The 20,490-nt window shown below is 39.6% G+C and overlaps 1 protein-coding gene across 1 annotated transcript in view; it reads right to left on the reverse strand.

Annotated features, from left to right (window-relative positions):
- The window catches only part of hid1a (HID1 domain containing a), a 41,241-nt gene that overhangs the window by 6,043 nt on the left and 14,708 nt on the right, over nucleotides 1–20,490 (reverse strand). The window contains exons 5-18 of the mRNA XM_056250536.1: nucleotides 19,967–20,073; nucleotides 18,901–19,017; nucleotides 16,553–16,748; nucleotides 15,935–15,991; nucleotides 15,717–15,857; nucleotides 15,551–15,641; nucleotides 14,794–14,945; nucleotides 14,159–14,237; nucleotides 12,849–13,013; nucleotides 9,920–10,147; nucleotides 7,971–8,116; nucleotides 7,805–7,894; nucleotides 4,928–5,019; nucleotides 4,694–4,852 (exon numbers count right to left, since the gene is read on the reverse strand). Of these exons, the coding sequence (XP_056106511.1) occupies nucleotides 4,694–4,852; nucleotides 4,928–5,019; nucleotides 7,805–7,894; nucleotides 7,971–8,116; nucleotides 9,920–10,147; nucleotides 12,849–13,013; nucleotides 14,159–14,237; nucleotides 14,794–14,945; nucleotides 15,551–15,641; nucleotides 15,717–15,857; nucleotides 15,935–15,991; nucleotides 16,553–16,748; nucleotides 18,901–19,017; nucleotides 19,967–20,073 (1,820 nt within the window). The remainder of the gene's footprint in view (nucleotides 1–4,693; nucleotides 4,853–4,927; nucleotides 5,020–7,804; nucleotides 7,895–7,970; nucleotides 8,117–9,919; nucleotides 10,148–12,848; nucleotides 13,014–14,158; nucleotides 14,238–14,793; nucleotides 14,946–15,550; nucleotides 15,642–15,716; nucleotides 15,858–15,934; nucleotides 15,992–16,552; nucleotides 16,749–18,900; nucleotides 19,018–19,966; nucleotides 20,074–20,490) is intronic.

Here is a 20,490-nt window from a genome sequence, read left to right on the forward strand (position 1 = left end):
AAAACAGCTGATTTACACTGGAATAATATTTAATACTATAACTGATTTTTGTTGTATTTTTAATCAAATAAGCGCAGCCATGGTTAGCAGAAGAGAATTCTTTTTAAAGTATTTAAAATCGTACCGACCCCAAACTTTTGAACGGTAGTGTGTATATATATACAAAAAATCAAAATATAAATGAAAGCCAAAAGCACATTTTTAGTCACACCTTTTAGCCATCCACATATCATTTTTAGCCATCCACCGCGGTCAAAATAAACCAGTCGCATTTCAAAGTCGTTCGCGAAACGACCGCCAGGTGGCGCAAAGGGACATTTAGCAAAACTTAAGTGGGGCTAATGTCTGTAGCCTAAGGATGAAATACTACAAGTTATGGTAATTTCCAAATAAGCCTACAACAAACATTTATAGCCTACTCCGTAATTGTTGGTCATACAGATAAGATATAATCTTTTAAAACTGTAAAAGGCTAAAGTATAGGCCTACACTCACAGGCTAAATGAAAAAATCGCTCATGTGAGAAACAAACGTTTGGGTATTTCTCAGTGAGTAAATTCATAGCCGAGCGGTAGAACTTAGGGTTCATCATCAAGATGACACGGGTTCAAATCCCGCACAAACAAGGTCTGCTGTATATTTTATATTTATTTAGATTTGTCTAGCTCTAAAACTCTGTTACACCATACAGTTTTTTTTGCTTATATTTATAAAATACAATTATCATGCATTTCCATTTTACACTAAGGAAAAAAAATAGTATCCAACAGAACGACTTTGCATCTGTATAATAATAGGCTACCAATCGTAATTTCAAAAGCAGTTATGTAAAAAAATTAATTATATATAGCCTATATATATATATATATATATATATATATATACTATATATATACTATATATATACTATATATATATATATATATTTTTTTTTTTCAGGGCTGCCAACTCTCACGCAATTGACCCAAATGTCAGGCTCTCACGCCACACCCCCGATTTCTCACGCTGAAGTGTCAACCCGGTCGGTCAAATTCCTAAAAGATATAGTTTATCTATAGATCTACCTGTTGAGCCACTCGTGATCGACTAGTTATACCGCAAATTAGTTAAAATATCCCGTAATCTATCTAGAGCGAGCGTGCATGCGAGACAGATATTGTGCTCCAAACCATGCGCGCGCATGGCAGAGAGGTCTGTTCCCTACAACCTAGAGTTTTTAAAAACATGGTTTTAAGTAAAGTGTGATTTGCCAGGGGGGACTAGGATTTCCTTCTGGTCTAAACATCCCTGCTTCTGCTGAATTATTTTAATCCCCCCCGTAATTTTTTGGTCATACAGATAAGAGTAGGCTTACATCGTTCAAAACTGTAAACTTGTATTCATATAGGCTAACGACAAAAACAGTATAGGCCTACAGAGGATCTACTCAAACATGCAATGTAAGCGCTTCCCAATGAGAAAATGACAAGACAAGGGTGAAAATCTCGCTCTATGTAGGCTAAATCGCCCTGAATTAAAATGTAAAAACAAATCAAATAATGTATTTGTCGAAATGTTGCGATATTGTTTCATTTAAGTTCATAATTATTCTATAAATGTTATTTAATTTAGCAGCATTACCACGAATCAGATTATATTTAGTTTTGCTTGGAAAAAGCTGGCCCAAACCAGTTTTATTTCATCAATTATTGAAATAATGAAATATTTAGTAATAAACTTTTGTGACAGAAATATCACTAGGCTACATGTAACTTAAATCATTTAATTCCTTCATTATCAACACTGTCTAGAATAGTGATTTAAGTGTGAATTGCGACTTCTCTTTGTGTTAAGTCAGCCTCAGACTCCGATAGCCTGTGGGGGGTTGGAGGGACAGTTGCTGGACAAAGGTGTTAATGTTCCTCTTTCATATGGAGAGTGTCGGATAGCCAGCCTGATGAGCAGGCAAAATTATTGTAAGGATAAATCTGTGTCCAAATGTAGACCCCATATCTTATTAAATTATAAATATTGTAGTTTATTTATTGTAGCCTATTTAAAGTCTTTTTTCAATTGAAGTTATTGTAAGGTGAATTCAACAAGGCATGCTGTGTCTTTGAAGCAACAATTAAAGGTTAAATAATTTTTTCGTGATTTGTATGGCTGACACGCAGCGACATATACAGTATTATCAGCTGTATGATGTGTTTTTACCCTGAAATGTTTAATTTCGAGAGAGACCCGCGCACGCAGCGAGGGAGACTAAATAAACTTGTTAAAAAGAGATCCAGCGCGAGAGAGGCAAAGAGAAACGCATGTTTTTAATTTAATTATGTTTCTTTGGACAATTTTCGTTTTGTAGGCCTACTGTTTTAATTGTTTAATTTAGCTGTAATTTCTTTGGCAATACAAATTTAAAATGTCGCAAGAATAAGATTAGCCTAGTGTTTCTTATTTTGCATCGCAAAAGAAATAAACTCTAAACAAGATGCAACCCTGTTTTACATTAAACAATTTAAACCTTGAAATGTTCGAACTTGGTTTCAAACTTAAGTAATTTTAGTGTTCTTTTACATTACACAATAATTTAGCAGACTAAAGACGAGCTTCTTCATTTTCATTTTCTGATCGGCTGACAATCTTCCTTCATCAGTTTTTGTCGTTTGTGCAGCGGCTGCGGTTCTACAGGAATGTAGCAAATTTATGTTGTAATGATAATCAAACAAAACTCTTGACTTTAAATAAGTAAACAGATATAAACAGTTACCTATTTAAGCATCAAGGTGGGAAAATATAAACGTAGGACAACATCGGTTAACAACATGTATGCTACATTGAGATTCGATCTCGGGTCGAATGAAGCTCCTCGAAGCTCGTGTCGTTGCGTTGATCACTGAGCTGTCTTCTGTATGCTGTTAAAGTTGTAAAGCCTCATTCATGTAGCCTAAATGTTTTTATTGCAATGTTTTATGTTGAAATGTTTTCATTATTTATTCAATTACATTTCAGTAGCCTAATTTCAGTATTGTGATTATGAATTATTTTAACTACGTTTCACTTGTTGAATTCTTCTGCTACCAGCTTTCAATCGCTCTGAATCAGCGCGGTGCGGCGGCAGATTACGCATTAGAGAGAATAAACCGGAATAAACGAACACTTTTCAGAGTCTATGATTGTAGCGCCTCTTAGCGGTAAAAGGCAGCAAATACACCACACATTTTACCGCCGCGGTGGAACGGCTGATGTGGGCATTGTCATGGCTTGCCTCAACATTTGCGTTTGAATAGCGCGCGTCCTCCGTGGGCGTGTCAGATTAACGCGTAATGAAGTGTAATGAGCTGGGGAAAAAAATACTGACAGCACTCTCTTTTCATACAGATTGCATAAACTGAGAATATTTGTTTTTTATATAAATTACTTCATTTAAAAGAAGAGAATTTAAGCTTCATAAAGAAAAAACTCTCGTGCCTGTGTGACAAGTATTCGCGGAGTTACAGTTAATCTTAGGACGCGTTTCAGAATGGACTTCACTGACAGAGAGAACGCAGAACTCGCATCATGTTTGTTTTTCTTTATTTGGTGAAAAGCACAACACTTTGTTTTTATTGTGAGTATCCACAAAAAAAATAGAAACTTAACAGGATCTAATGATGTACAACACTTATATGTAAGATCAAAATTAACCGAGTATTTTGAGTCTCTTTTACACTGATAAGAAAAAAAGCGAGACAATCGCGCCGGCGTGATAGCTGACCCCAGGGGGTTAAAGCAGAACGCAAAGGGAAAAAAGAAAATAATCGTGAGGAAAAGGAGTAGATATTCTTGTCGCGTTAAAATACCAAGTGTTACGTCTGAAAATAAAACATGAAGGGAAACTGACAGCTCATTCAGTCAAACTGACGGATCAGAGTTATTTGTAGGGCAACCTTATGATTTGAAACAAGCGTGCCGCACAAGCCCTGAAAAGTGAAGCCAAAGCGTCTCGATCGCCCCCTGGTGGCCGGTCCTAGTATAGCTCATAAACCCCGCCTCCCCGTGTTATTCAACGGCACGTGAGACCAACAAAACAATTAAATTACATTTCAAATATCGTTTTTCCAAAGATGGTTTCTGTCATTTTCTGTAGTTTTTATCACGCTGATGTAAGTTCAAGTGTTTGCTTTTAAAATAAGTTTGTTTTTAGTTAGTTATTTGATACGGTGGTGTGACGTCATGATTGACAGCTGTGATTGACAGGTTCTCTGAGCGAAGTAGTCACTGAAGCACCAACAGACTTTTTTTCGGGATCTTCGCAGGACTGAGGAGATTGGAGCTTTAAATTTAATATCTAAATTTCTATAATTAATTTTAAAAAGTGCCGGAGCGTGTTGCGATTGATTCTGCGAGAGTGGGGGCGGGGCCTTGATTTCGCGGCTTTACTTCCGGCTCACGACTGCGCTGGTCTGGTCCCGAGATCGCTTCTGCGCAGACTCAAGTTCAAGATGTCAGCGCCATATCGGGACACTCGCGGCTTCCTCTGACCAATGGAAGAGGGCGAAGGGGCGTCGTCCATCTTTTTTTACAGTCTATGATTTGAAATGATTGTCGTTTCAGGCTTTTTGAGCGAAAGTTCCCCCGACCCATGACTGAAAGCACAGCAAGCTCGTCAGGAATAAGGTGGATCGTATGTTTCCATGTCCAGAAAGCTAAACACAGACTGTAATGTCACACTAACCGCAAGTAAATGACTCCCCACATGTACGTGCGAAACCACATGGCGGTTCCCGCATTGGCCTGGTATTTCCGGATGAGAATGGGATGGGGAACGGGAAGCAGACCCACCAGAGTGCCATGCTGGAGAAACTTCAGGATCTCCGATTCATCCGTCAGACCCCTGATGAGAGAGAGACACGTCGTCATATTTGCACATCACACCACATGCCACTATCAACGGCTACTCTCCTCTTACTTGTCAATGCAGATTTTCTCCACCTGTGGCACCAGTACTTGCAGCAAGCGCATGATGGTTTGCAGTGGGAGCTTACTCTTCCAGGACAGGACCTGTGATTTGAGTGCAAATTAAATTAAAATGGTTCACTTAGGGTTGATCTTAAAGTCTTGATGAAACTAAAGCATTTTCTTCCATATTGTGATATGTGATATGCAACAGGTTTTCCACAAAGAAAAAAAATCGAAGGCGGTGACTGTTCCCCGGTTTTTGATTGGATGTTGAGGGTTTAGGGGCGGGGACTAAAGCGGACATAAGTTATGATATTTTGATTATAAATGACTAAAAAAATTAAATGTTTATTGTGATGTCTTATTAAAGCATGCATAATATGTTCTGTTATATAATAATGACACAACAACAAAAAAACTAAAACTGACAATAATTCCTGCAGTCAGTTTGTGTTCTGCACATCAACACTGACGTCAAACAAAAATACTAAATACTTTATTTTCCTTTTGATTTTTTTTCTAGGGGAGTGTTATGTACTTTTAGACAAACTGAACAAAACAAGTTTAAGCCAATAGACTCATAATAGACTATATTACTCTAATAGTCTATAATAGACTCATTACATGCAAAGTGAGATATTTCAAGCCTTTATTTGTTATAATTTTGATGATTATGGCTTACAGCTTATGAAAACCTTTTCACAATATTCTAATTTTGAATTTGGGGTTTTTATAAGCTGTAAGCCATAATCATCAACATTATAACAAATAAAGGCTTGAAATATCTCACTTTGCTTGTAATGACTATATAATATATTAGTTTCACCTTTTAAGTTGAGTTACTGAAATAAATGAACTTTTGCACGATATTCAAATTTTTCGAGTTTCACCTGTACTGTAAATATGAGAATATTAGACTGACTCGGAGCCATTGAATTATTAGAAACATAACGCACACCTGAGGTGGTAATGCAGTCACGATGCAAAGCATTATTTTTCTAATAATTGAGCTATTGTCTCTGCGGGACAGTGGCCTGGACTGGACACTCCGGCTCTACGGTCACCAAGACATTGCTCAGATGATTTAGTTCAGGACATTTGTCAGGTTTTTATGCTTACACCGCTCTAGTGTGTAGGACTACTTTATCTGTGCGTTTACTGGAAAATAACTCCACACCGACCTTAGTGTGTTCGTCAACCAATCAGAATCAAGCATTCAAGAGCCCTGTGGTTTAATCAATGTTGTTAACCGGTTATATATGCAAATGAGAAGATTATTCCATGACCATGAAATAAGATGATTATGTTAAAGGACTAAGATCACCCAATATGGAGAACTCTGCTATTATTATTTACTTGCTCTAGTGTTGTTCCAAACCTGTATGATGTTATTTCCCACGGGACACGAAGGGAACAACATTTGAAGAATCTTTATTTAGCCCCATCTTTCAAACTGTTCCTTTTGTGTTCACTGAAATATACAGGTTTGGAACAATGTAAAGGGCACGTACCAAAAATAAAATAATAATAATAATTTCTGGGCGAATGGTTTCTTTAAAAGGGACAGATGCACTTTTATGATGGATAGATGCACGTTTATGATGGATAGATGCACTTTAATGATGGATAGATGCACTTTTATGATGGATAGATGCACGTTTATGATGGATAGATGCACTTTAATGATGGATAGATGCACTTTTATGATGAACAGATGCACTTTTATGATGGATAGATGCACTTTTATGATGAACAGATGCACTTTTATGATGGATAGATGCACTTTTATGATGAACAGATGCAATTTTATGATGATAGATGCACTTTTATGATGGATAGATGCACTTTTATGATGGATAGATGCCCTTTTATGATGGACGGATGCACTTTTATGATGGATAGATGCACTTTTATGATGGATAGATGCCCTTTTATGATGGACGGATGCACTTTTATGACGAACAGATGCACTTTTATGATGGATAGACGCACTTTTATGATGGACGGATGCACTTTTATGATGGACGGATGCACTTTTATGATGAACGGATGCACTTTTATGATGAACAGATGCACTTTTATGATGGATAGACGCACTTTTATGATGGACGGATGCACTTTAATGATGGACGGATGCACTTTTATGATGGACGGATGCACTTTTATGATGAACAGATGCACTTTTATGATCGATAGACGCACTTTTATGATGGACGGATGCACTTTTATGATGGATAGATGCACTTTTATGATGGATAGATGCACTTTTATGATGGACGGATGCACTTTTATGATGGACGGATGCACTTTTATGATGAACGGATGCACTTTTATGATGGATAGATGCACTTTTATGATGGATAGATGCACTTTTATGATGGACGGATGCACTTTTATGATGGACGGATGCACTTTTATGATGAACGGATGCACTTTTATGATGGATAGATGTACTTTTATGATGGATAGATGCACTTTTATGATGGACAGATGCACTTTTATGATGAATAGATGCACTTTTATGATGAATAGATGCACTTTTATGATGGATAGATGCACTTTTATGATGGACGGATGCACTTTTATGGTGGATAGATGCACTTTTATGGACTTCAAAACAAACAGCCATTCACTCCTATCCCATTATAAAGCTTGTAAGAGCCAGGACATTTTTTTTTATATAACTCTGATTGTATTTGTCTGAAAGAAGAATGTCATATACACCTAGGATGGCTTGAGGGTGAGTAAATCATGGGCTAATTTTGATTTTTGGGTGAACTATCCCTTTAACTCAGGGGTTAAAAATGACACTTGCCTAACAATTTCCAGTTTAAAATCATTGGGTAGGACACTTATCCTAAAGGCAGTGATGATGAAGTCATCTTACCCAGTCGGGTTTGGGATTCCAGTGGCTGACGGATGATGAAGAGCTGGACAGACGTCTCCTCGCCATCTCTGCCTCGGTGTAGAAGACATCCTAGCAAGAGAATCACTGTTATCACCTGCATTTGAAGAGCGAGTGGTGAACGTGACTGTGCGTCGGCTCCTCTGACCTCAGTGTCTCGTCCTGAGATGGACTCCGTGTCACTGGTTCCCGCCGCAGCGCTGTGTTCAGGGGTTTCTGGGTATTCGGCCTGTGGCACTGCTATCATAGTACCGTCTTCTGAAACCTGGGACTTCTCCGTCAGTTTATCGATGTCTGAAGAGAGTTAGCCTGTCTTACATGAAGTGCCACTATCTCGTGGTCTTCACTAACACCAGTGTTGGGGATGTTACTTTTTAGGGTACGTTTACACGACAGCGATATGCTTAAAACGGAGACGTTTTTCCTTTGAGTTTTCCGCGTACAGACGACACCATTGTCAAAACGATCCCCATTCACACAGATCCGCGAAAACGTCTAAAAGCGCTGTATTCTGCTCCAGGCCAGTAGATGGCGATGAAACACTGTAGACTGAACACATAATACGCATGCGCATGATGTCATCGTCTTCAGAGATTCACGATTTTGCTGTTTACACGGATATGCTTTCAAAAACTTGCACTTTGAAACCCGTTTTCAAAAGTTTGCGTTTTCAGGGGCCCAAATCGCCGTTGTCGTGTAAACGAACGGCCAAAACGCATAAAAAGTTTTTAGTTGAAAACGGTCTCCGTGTAAACAACAAAAACGTGAATCTCTGAAGACGATGACATGCATGCACATGTGTATTACGTGTTTAACTATAGTGTTTCATCGCCATCTAGTGGCCTGGCAGCAGAATACAGCGTTTTTAGCCGTTTTCGTTGATCCGTGTGAACGTGGATAGTCTTGACAAAGGTGTCGTCTGTACACGAAAAACTCAAAGGAAAAACGGATTGTAAGCGTAAAACGTTTAAGCATATCGTTGTCGTGTAAACGTACCTTTAAAAGTAATGCGTAACAATATTGGGTTAAAAATAGCAGTAAAAAAATTAAAAATCAAACACAAATGTGATATTTAACTTCAGTTTTTGTTTATTAGTATGGTTGACTTGGATCATCGAAGGTCGCCAGCAAAGAAATTGGTTAATAAAGTGAGATTAAATACATAAAGTATATTTGTGTTATTTAACATATTTAATAACTGCAGGTTTGTGTAATATTCTGAGTTAGCATTTCACTGTTTTAATCATTTTGAGGAATAGTGAATCTGTTTTTGTGCAAGTGAGATGAGTAAATGCATGCGCACATTTAGATCTACAGTAACCGTCATGTTCACACACAACGCCTCTGCACTTACTCACGATTTCTCTCATCAGGGGGACTGAAGAAGTGTCAATCAAATCAAATTTGGGAAAACAAAGTAACTTGCGTTACTAATTTGAAAAAGTAACAGATATTTTGCTGTTAAATTAATGCATTACTTTACTAGTTACTTGGAAAAAGTCATCTGATTACGCAACTCACGTTACTTGTAATGTGTTACTCCCAACACTGGCTAATACTACTATATAATGTACAGTCAAACCAAAAATTATTCAGACACCAGATATATAATTTGTGATTTTTTTTTTTTTTACTAGTGTGTGCAGGACACTATAGTTCATTTATGTAAGTAAGGAGAGCAAAATAAAGTAAACTGTGACACATTATACCCAGAAACTCTTCATACAGTGACTACCAGTAACATTTATACAAATTTAGGAGCAATAATTATTCCGACACTTTGACCTGATCATGTTTTGCTGAAGTGTTTTTTCTTTAATTGCGAATGCTCTTTTTACACACAGACTGAACAACATGAAGCATTGCTTGGTAATCGGTTGAGCTAAACTGGTATTATCTAATTGTGTAGTTAAATTTAACAGCTGACAGATATTCAACATAATTCATCTGTGAGAGTCTAACAGAAGGACGGACAAAACCACTGAAATATCAACTGATCTGAGTCATATTTTATTACCATTTTCTAAACTACCGGGTCTGAATAAATGTTGGTTTGACTGTATATGATCCAGTAAACACAGCAATAAGCAGATCTACCTGGTATGGCCACGAGACTGGCCTTCAGTGTCCCGGGCTCCGCGGGGACAGCCGGTCTCGATCCCTCCATGGACACGGTCTCCTGGGAGCTGGTCCGGGATATAGCGTTCGGAGATTTCCTCTTCCTCTGCAAGGCCTTCTGGATGGTGGCCAGGTCGCTGGGCAGGTTGGCCAGCTGGTGGAAGACGTTGCGTTTCCGAATGATGGCGTACACCAAATTACAGTTACCTGATCAAAACAGCATCAGAGTTGGGGTCAGGGGTGGAAATCAATGGGGGCTTGGGGCAAATATGCCACCAAAATAATCAAAAACGCCCATCAAAAAAATTATTAAAAAAGATAAGGGGGCAAAAAATTCCCCTGCACAATTAAACTGAATCTATGACTGTCTCGATTGAAGTGAAATGTGAAAATGAATGAAAAGTGTCGATTGCATTACATTTAGATCTGCTCACGTTGCATCAGATTTCTATTTACACATTTTTAGCAGATTTGAGCATTATAACCAATCACACATTTCTGTTAAGCTATGAATGCAATGGCCAATCAGAGGCGTTTAGATTAGCCTCAGCTGAAAAAGCCGGCGTTTGTTTAAAAAAAGTGCCAACCTTCCCGTCTCTCTCTCTTGAATCCAACACGGAAGTGAATTAAGCTGCACTTCATCGTCTGGCCACTAGAGACCGGCTCCAGAAGAGAGTCAATCCCATAGACCCCCATGTTAAAATGCCCAACTTTACAGCAGAAAAACACGTTTACAGCCTGGTGCAAAAAGTGGTTTTGGTCTATAAAGCTAATTTTGCCCTTCATGACGACTGTGAGAGCGGTAAATTTTTTTGTAACTCATCCGTTTAAATGATAGTAAGCCTTAAAGTTGTGCATAATTAAGGGCGTGGCCACTTGAGTGACAGGTGGATTGCCGCTGATGTCACTGCTAGCCGTTTGTCTGCGGTCTGTTAGCGTCACGTCTCCTCAGCTAATCCGCCATTATGCAGTTGTATAAATATAAGTACACCACCATGAGCAGCGTTAAGCAGTCTGTGTAAATAAACATAAATGCAGTTTATTGCATAATAATATATAACATTATTTGTTATATATTAACATGATTTGTTATATATTTGTTAAGTATATATTGGTTATATATATACAAACTAGTGCTGTCAAACGATTAAAATATTTAATCGCGATTAATCACATTAATGTCATAGTTAACTCGTGATTAATCGCAATTAATCACACATTTTTATCTATTGTAAATGTCTCTTGATTTCTTTTTGTCCCATTATTTTTTCTCATTTTAATGCTCTTATTAACATGGAAAAGTGGATCGGCTTGCTTGGTGCAAATGTTTTTTATTGAAAACAACATTGACAATACTGTGTTCAATTTCACACTAAAACATTCTTACTTGGAGCAAATAATCTCTCACACAATGTAACTCTGTCCATCAATAAAAGGGTGAAAGAAATACTGACAGGTCCGGATATTGACGAGGGGGCGGAGAATTCGCATCAGCTGTGTGTGTGTGTGTGTGTGTGTGTGCTGGCCATCATCAAGTGGTGTTTCAGACTGGACGTGCTGCGATGATGATCAGTTCACAACGACAAAACACACAGATTACTTTGGTCTCGTCAATGGAACCATTTGGCAACTTTTTAAACGTAAACTTTCCATTCAGGATCTTATTGGCATCCATTTCGGCGTCTCGCGCTCGTCATCCACTCAAAACTTAACGTTAAAGACCCACTCCGATGAAAATAATGTTTTTCTAGGTGTTAACATGTTCTTGTGGCATTTTTCTGATGTTAGAGGACATATCTTGAGAAAAATAAGCTCAAAGTTCTATTTCTGAGTATTTCTACATTCAAATGTCTGTGAATCAGTAGCAGACGCTAAAATGCCGGCTAAAATAGACTGGAGTTGTGACGTAGTAACTCCACTGGGCGTCTCCACACGCGACGTCTTGGAGTGAAATAATGATCGGTGATCGGTGATAACTTTGATTAACTTCGGATAATAATAATTAACGTGTAAATACTGTTGCCCCACCGGTATTGGGGATGTAAGCTAGCGGGAGAGACAGAGCTCTCAGCAACGGGCAGGGGGAGGGTCGTCTCCGTGCCAACGGCTCCGCCCACAACGCAGAGGCGAATTGCTAATGAGCTACTGCCGCTCTGCTGAAGCGAAGTCCCAGAAAACGGCACAGGTTTTGTGATTTTGGCTAAAAATGGCATAATCATAATTTAAAGACCACTGGGAATGTTTAAAAATAGCTCAAAATATGATCGGAGTGGGACTTTAACCAACTTTTTGGCCGGCTCGCAAGCCCAAACAAGTGTGTGCGGTGCCTGTTGTTTTGTTTCCGGTCTAGCTAGATCCGCTTGCGCTTTGGTCGACGAAGCAACAAAACGTCCTCGCGCGGTGGAAGCCATTGAAATGAATGGGTTTCATAGCGCGGCGCCGCGTCCTGTTGCAGAAGCATGTGGAAAAAAACTACAAAGTTTGCTAGGCCAAAAAGACCGTTAATCGCGCGATAAAAAAATTAACGCCGTTAATAACGCGTTTAACTGACAGCCCTAATACAAACATGATTTGTTGTATATATTGACAATAAATTGAATAAATGTAAATAGTCAGATGCAGCTTCTGTTCCAGCTTTGCAGTGTAATGAAGGCTTTTGCTGATGTTGATAAATATTTTATTGGTAGCAATTGGCTAAATTTAAGTATCTGAAATAAAAGACAACACAAATGCATTAAATAAGGTCATTCTTAAAAAACAAAACAAAAGACATTTCTGACCCTGGTCATCTTTATGTAACTTTTTAGTAGAAGTAAGACCAAGAGTTTCAGAGTTGGCAGAACAGTAAGAGAATATCTAAAAGCCTCCTTTCAAAATTGGCAAAGATGACCGGGAGTGTGGACCTCACCATCAAACTGGTACTGAATGATGTTATTGAAGGCCTCCAGCAGAAAGAAGGACAGATGGTGGTTCTGAGGAGCAGAGAAGAGGAACCAGTTTGTGGAGAACGCCTCCAGGAGATGCAGGAGCTTGTTGGCCGCAACCATGGAGAGACTCTTCAGGTACGGAGACACTAAACAACCACGAATACACAAAACAAAGAAAAATTGAATGGGTTCGAGGAGTTTTGTGGTTGAAATGTGTAAAAGTAACAATCCTTCGCTCGTGGGTCAATTTGACCCCCTTATGAATTAATGTAATGGGAGGAATGCTTCAGGACACATAGAAAAACCTAAAAATGCTCAAAATTCAAACTAAAAATGCTAAAGCTTTACCAAAAAAAAATATTTGATAATGTCTACATCTGAATGCATACCGAGGATAAACTGACTTTAGGACCCAGAGGAACAGCTCATTTGCTCCATATAGAGCTATAAACCCATCTAGAGTTATGAAATATCATGTTATATTATTAATTTTCCACAAGAGGTCGGCAAAGACTCCCAATGTAAGATATTTGGAGCTGAATTAAAAGGGTTATGGATGAAATTGTGAGGTATTTTGAATTTAAAGGAGTAGTTCACTTTAAAAAATTTTTTTGCTGATAATGTACTCACCCCCATGTCATCCAAGATGTCCATGTCTTTCTTTCTTCAGTCAAAAAGAAACTAAGGTTTTTGATGAAAACATTCCAGGATTTTTCTCCATATAATGCACTTTGCTGGGCACCAAACGGTTCAAGGTCCAAAAGACAGTTTCAGTGCGAACTGCAAACTGTTCAAATGGCTTTAAACGACACCAGACGATGAATAAGGGTCTTATCAAGCGAAACGATCGCTCATTTAAAAAAGAAATAACAAAGTTTAAGTTTTATTTTTTTATTTTCGACTGAAGAAAGAAAGACATGGACATCTTGGATGACATGGGGGTGAGTAAAATATCAGCAAAAGTTTTTTTTTAAAGTGAACTAATCCTTTAAGTTGAAAGAATGTGAGGAATTTGCTTACATTACTATTTATTTATTATTTATTGATCAAATCCAGTAATTTAAAGGTAAAAAAAAAAAAAATCTTTAATAGAAAAAATATTATGAAAATTAAATAAAATTAGCTTTCTGAAAAAAAGATGTGTTACAAAGTGCGAGGGAAGGATGAAGGTTTAGATTGTTTTAGTCTCTTAAGCATATGAAAGAAAAAAGTGTCACGTTCAGTTTTTTGTGACTTAACAAATGCTGAAATCTGAATCCAGGTAAAGCCCTGTGCAAACCCAGACACTCACCGTTCACCACAATAGTGAGCAGGCAGTCGTAGAGAGGCTGTAAACGCTGATGGCCACTGGTGATTATCTTGTGGAAAACCTGCACACATAACCAGTGTTAGAGATTTAAAAACACCTCATGCGTTTCTAATCAAACCAGACGCAAAACCCACATATTAAACCTTTTGTGTGAATTGAAAGAAAGATTACGCGCCTGCGCACATGTATATTCAAACGCTCATATCTATAGACTGAACACGTAATATCAGCGTTCTCACAGATTCACGTTTACGCGGAGATGAGACGTTTTTCAACATTTTTCAAGGCTTGCACCTTTGAGCGTGTCTCTAGGTTTGCGTTCTCGAGCCCCAAACACTGCTGTTGTGCGGATGAACGGCCAGAACACAGTAAAGTGTTCAGTTAGAGCGGTGTCGTGTTAGCGGCCCCTAAGTTAATGACTAATGATCTTTGCAACGGAAGTGAATCAATCAAAACTAACTTTATCTGGACAATAACTTTATTCTAGAGCTGCTGTAAAGCCACACAATCTCTGTTACTGTAATCTCCTATTATCACTGTAAAGCTGCTTTGAAACGAGCTATATTGGTAAAGCGCTGTATAAGTGAAGGTGACTGGAGTGGCGGTGTGTGTCTCACCACTATGAGCAGGTCTGCGTGTGTGCCGGTGAACACTGGGATGTCCATGGGGACGTGAAGCGAGTACGGTTTGTTCAGACGCACACCGAAGTTCCTCTCTCCGCTCAGCAGAAGCAGAATGAAGACGCCGATGTGCATGAGACCGACCCGTGCTGAGGATCAACACACACACTCTCAACATCACGACACAAGCAGTCGTCTACATATAGAGACCTTCACGGGTACAGAAACAGCCCGTTTAAATCCAAGGGACAGAAAAAGTCAAACTAGTGGCTCAACTGTTTTCAACATTGATGATGATAATGAATGTTTCTTGAGCATCAGATCCTCATATTAGAGTGATTTCAGAAGGATCATGTGACACTGAAGACTGGAGTAATGATGAGGAAAATTGACACAGGAACAAATGACACTTTACTATATATTCACATAGAAAACAGCTGATTTAAATTGTCATAACGTTTCACAATACTACAGTTTTTACTGTATATTTGAATAAAAGCCCAAATTAAATCTGCATATCATAGAAAGCAATCGTGTCTCTTCAGAAAACTTGGATTAAACCTCACGATCCACTTTTACAATGTCATTGTATGCTTTTTAATGCGTGGATGTTTTGCTTGCGTGGACCTTTAATGGATGGGAGAATATTAAAAACATCTTCACTCGTGTGTGTTCTGAAGATGAACGAAGGTTGTATGTGTTTGGTGAGTAAATGATGAAGGAAGTGGTGAAGCAACTCTTCAAAAGCGCTCACATTGGTCGGCTCGGGCGTCGTTCAGGTAGAACAGGATAGGCACTAGTATGTCCAGCACATCGCTGCTCTTCAGCACAAAGAACAGGAATTTCTGGAAGAGAAAGCGCAGGGATTACGTGCGATGCTTCGGATCTGGAGCGTACTGAAGCGGCGCCCGATCTCTTACCTTGTTGAAGTCGCAGAGCTTCCAGAAAAGCACCAGCAGCTCCTGGTGGAACTGGATCTTCTTGGTGGAGTTGGGCAGGTACGTCTGAGTGAGCGGGTTGGTCAGCAGGCGCGCCAAACCTTTCAGCACGAAGTCGTAATCCTGCAGACGCGAGGAGAAACACGTCAACACAACAATGCTGGGCGTTTCCTTGACGTATCGCGAGAGCTTCTCCGTACCTCCTCCCGGTGGATTCTGGACAGGTAATTCACGAAGAGGTTGTTCGGGCCGGCGGACTATGAAACGAGAGAAACATTAGAAGGTGTGGCTCACATAATAATCAGCAGAACATTTTTGGTAACGCTTTATTTTACAGTGTCCTTGCTACACATGTACACTACCGGTCAAAGGTTTTGGATCGGGAAGATTTTAATGCTTTTAAAAGAAGTCTCTTCTAAGGCTGCATTTATTTGATTAAAAATACAGTGAAAACTGATATATTGTGAAATATTATTACAATTTAAATCAGCTGTTTTCTATGTGAATATATAGCTAAGTGTAATTTATTCCTGTGATCAAAGCTGAATTTCAGCATCATTACTCCAGTCTTCAGTGTCACATGATCCTTCAGAAATCACTCTAATATGATGATTTATGATAAAGAAACATTTATTATTACATGCAACTAACCCCAAACCAATCCTAACCCTATAGTGAGTACATGTAGTTGATTATTATCACTCTGTACTGAAGTGTACTCTAACACAGACACCTTAAAATAAAGTGTAAGCTCCTTTTGAAGTGTAAGTGTATGCTTTGGTGTGTGTTGTGTGCATTGTGGGGTGTGTGTTGCTCACGTCCTGCTCCTCCATGCGTGCGGGGGAGGGGGGGCGGCCCTCGTGCTCCAGGCTCACGATGAGGATCTGCATGGCCTGCTCCACCAGCTGCTCCCGGTAGTCGGAGAACAACAGGTGGTTGTAGGGGATCCCGTAGCCCACGGGGTCGTACGCGCACACCACGTTCAGCAGAGAGGTGAAGAGAGGCAGAGCGTGCCTGAGAGAGAGAGAGAGAGAGACTTTTGTATCGCTGATGCTTTAACAGCAATGCTAGGTGGTTCCTAAGGTGTTCTGGATGGTTGTTAGGGAGTCACTATGCAGTTACTAGAGATTTCTGGATGGTTGTTAAGGTGTTGCTAGGAATTGCTATGCAGTTACTAGATTGCTGGATGGTTGTTAGGGTGTTGCTAGGTAGGCATTGCTATGCAGTTACTAGAGATTACTGGATGGTTGTAAAGTTGTTGCTAGGAATTGCTATGCAGTTACTAGATTGCTGGATGGTTGTTAAGGTGTTGCTAGGTAGGCATTGCTATGCAGTTACTAGAGATTTCTGGATGGTTGTAAAGGTGTTGCTAGGAATTGCTATGCACCTACTAGAGGTTTCTGGATGGTTGTTAAGGTGTTGATAAGTAGGCATTGCTATGCAGCTAGAGATTTCTGGATGGTTGGGTGTTGCTAGGTAGGCATTGCTATGCAGTTATTAGAGATTTCTGGATGGTTGTAAAGGTGTTGCTAGGAATTGCTATGCACCTACTAGAGGTTTCTGGATGGTTGTTAAGGTGTTGCTAAGTAGGCATTGCTATGCAGTTAGAGATTTCTGGATGGTTGTTAGGGTGTTGCTAGGTAGGCATTGCTATGCAGTTATTAGAAATTTCTGGATGGTTGTAAAGGTGTTGCTAGGAATTGCTATGCACCTACTAGAGGTTTCTGGATGGTTGTTAAGGTGTTGCTAAGTTGGCATTGCTATGCAGTTAGAGATTTCTGGATGGTTGTTAGGGTGTTGCTAGGAAGGCATTGCTATGCAGTTACTAGAGATTTCTTGATGTTTGTTGGGGTGTTGCTAGGTAGGTATTGCTATGCAGTTACTAAGGTGTTCTGGATGGTTGTTAGGTTGTTGCTAGGTATTGCTGTGCAGTTACTAGAGATTTCTGGTTGCTAGTTAAATGCTAAGGTGTTCACTGCAAAAACGTGTTTTTGTGTGTCTTATTTTCCAGTACAAATATCTAAACATTGTTATATCAAGATACATTTGAGAAGCACAATAGCTTTGTTTTCATCCACCTATTTTTATGCGAATTTTGGGAAATCACATTAAAAATCACATTCCCTGGATGTGATTGGTTAACTAGATTTACCAGCGGACCAATCGCATCACAGCATCTCTGCTGTAGGTTTGGTGGTTCAGAAACGCCTGAGCCAAAGTCTGTCATCAGAATGATTTGGTTTAATTAGCGTCTTACATAATTGTTGACAAACACCGGCACCTGAACGCAAGATCACATGACAGCGTTTATTCATCTGACGCTCTGAGACGCAACTCATTTATGATGATGGAGGAAAAAAGAGCCAGAGTTTCTTCCCGATTGCAGCAACTTCCATTTTTATTACTGATATGTTGCACCAAATTCCAGGAAGTGGCAGTTTTGCTCTGTTGAACACATCGGATGGAAACACCGCTTTATTCGCAAATGTTTTATGCAATATTGCACATACGTTAAATCAGCACCTTTGGATGGAAGCATAGCTATTGAGACAAGGGGCCAGATTTGTGTCAGCAAAAACCCTCTTTTGGCCTTTAAAACTACTGTCAGGATTTACTAAAGACACACAGCGTAAAAGTAGCGATGAAACAGTTATATTTGCAGCTGCGGTAGTCAATTTACTGGCATTTGTGTCCATTATTTAACACTGAAAAAGCCATTTTGAACTTGACATGCTACGCTAATTTGATCTGGCTGTTTTTTAGCCATTTCATTACATGAACGCTGACATATTCACACCGTATGATCCTGTTTGAAGTGGAGTAAGTACGTTTAACAATGAAACATTTATGCTATGCAAAATTTTAATACCTAACTTGACATCACACCCATTTACTTCTATTTGGTGTGATTTCTAAAGGCTAGACTCAATAAGAGCATCCAACTCTGGCCCTTAAGGTCCTCTTTCTTGCAGAGTTTAACTCCAACCTTGATCAAACTCACCAGCCTGGTTTCTTACAAGCCCAGATCAAACAAACCCACAATGAAGCTTACTTGCAGTTTAATGCTTAGGATTGGAGGCTTGACTAAGCAAACACACTGGTAAGTCTGCAGGTGTTTGATTGGGGAGTGTTGTGTTTGTCTTGTGTGTGTCCCGAGGAGCCTGACCTGTTCTCGGCGGAGCAGAAGAAGGAGACCCAGGGGTTGAGGAGACTGTTTTCTGCTGTCGGCGGCAGGTACATGGCCTCTGAGAAACAGGTGAGCAGCAACCTCAGCAGCTCAGACCTATAAACACACACACACACACACACTTAGAGGCTAACATTTGTTCGGGAATCCTGCGGGTCATGGGAAACAAAATCACTATTAATCACGTGATTGGGGAAATATGTCAGCGGGAGTGGGCGGGACCGGGAATCGTAATAATACCCAACTTTATACACAAAAATGCTGTTTATATAAATAAACTATATATTTAAATTTTGAACTCAATTCTAGATGCCCTGTCTCTTTTCTGCTCTCCTGTTTGCTTTGGTGTGGCTGCCTAAGTGAATGACGTGCTCCACCCGTAACATTTGGAATGCCAATGCCAACCACCAATAATATACAGAAGAAGAAGGCTTCTCCGCGCACTTTGTAGCCGCGAAAATCATAATCAAAATGGAGTCAGACATGAAAGCCACGCTGCAACGACTACTGTAATGGACTATAAATGCAGTCCAATTACCATTTACTGTCGGAAAATGAAACCTCAGTTGTGCTCACCGACATGTCTGAAGTAACCGGAAAATGTTTACGAGTTGAGAAAGATGGCGTAATGTGTGCGTGTGTGTGTGCGTGCCTATGTTTGCATGGATGATTTAATGTATGTGCATTGTTTAAGCTGGCTTTCAGTTCAATAAAATAACAAACTACATTCGGGATTTTTATTCAACCAAGGTGGGAGGTTTGAAAATCCCTCTAACACGTGTGTAATACCAGTGTACTACCCATGTCATTATACACATTTCTGTCCTCATAAATCACAAAAACAAACACACACACACACACACTGGAGAGTATGTAGACTAATCTGATCATCCGTTTGGGTGGAAAAACAGATCCGGGCTTTTAGATGTCTTGTGTGGTTACTGATTAAAAGGCCCCCATGGAAACTCAAACACACACACACACACACACACTTGTGGGCCTGGGAAAGGACTCGGTCTCCTGACACCTGGTCACTCACTCTCACCTGTTGAGGTCGTGGATGTAGTTGAGCGGGGGGGACTGAGCGAAGCCCACGCCGGCCTCCCAGATGTACTCGCAGCTGTCCATCGCCTGCATGTCCTCCACCGACTCCTGTGCACGACACAAGCTCAATCTGAGACCTCAGTGTGGATCAAACTGACTGAACAATCATCAACTGGTGTTTTATTACATCGCTGACATGAGTAGATATGTATATCTTGCAATAGCTCTGCGATGCGCCACACATTATGTAATCACGTTGAAAGGTTAATTGCGTGTTAAGGGCAAAAAACTCAATCTCATTTTCTCCTTCAACTTCAAAATTGTCCGACATCGTTGTTTTAGCTTTTATTTATTTATTTTTGTAAATGGCTTTTGTCTTAGTCTTTGTACGTTCCCTTTGTAAACACTCGTTCGGTTCTTCCGCCTACGTCCCGCTTGACCTTTCAACCTGATTACGTAATGTGTGGCGCATCACAGCTAGTGCAAGATGAGCATTTATGGTTAAAAAGTATATAAATGTTTTTT

Source organism: Rhinichthys klamathensis, unplaced genomic scaffold (genome assembly GCF_029890125.1).
Source record: "Rhinichthys klamathensis goyatoka isolate OS25496 unplaced genomic scaffold, OSU_Roscu_1.1 h1tg000070l_1, whole genome shotgun sequence".
In the NCBI taxonomy this organism is placed as follows: domain Eukaryota; kingdom Metazoa; phylum Chordata; class Actinopteri; order Cypriniformes; family Leuciscidae; genus Rhinichthys; species Rhinichthys klamathensis.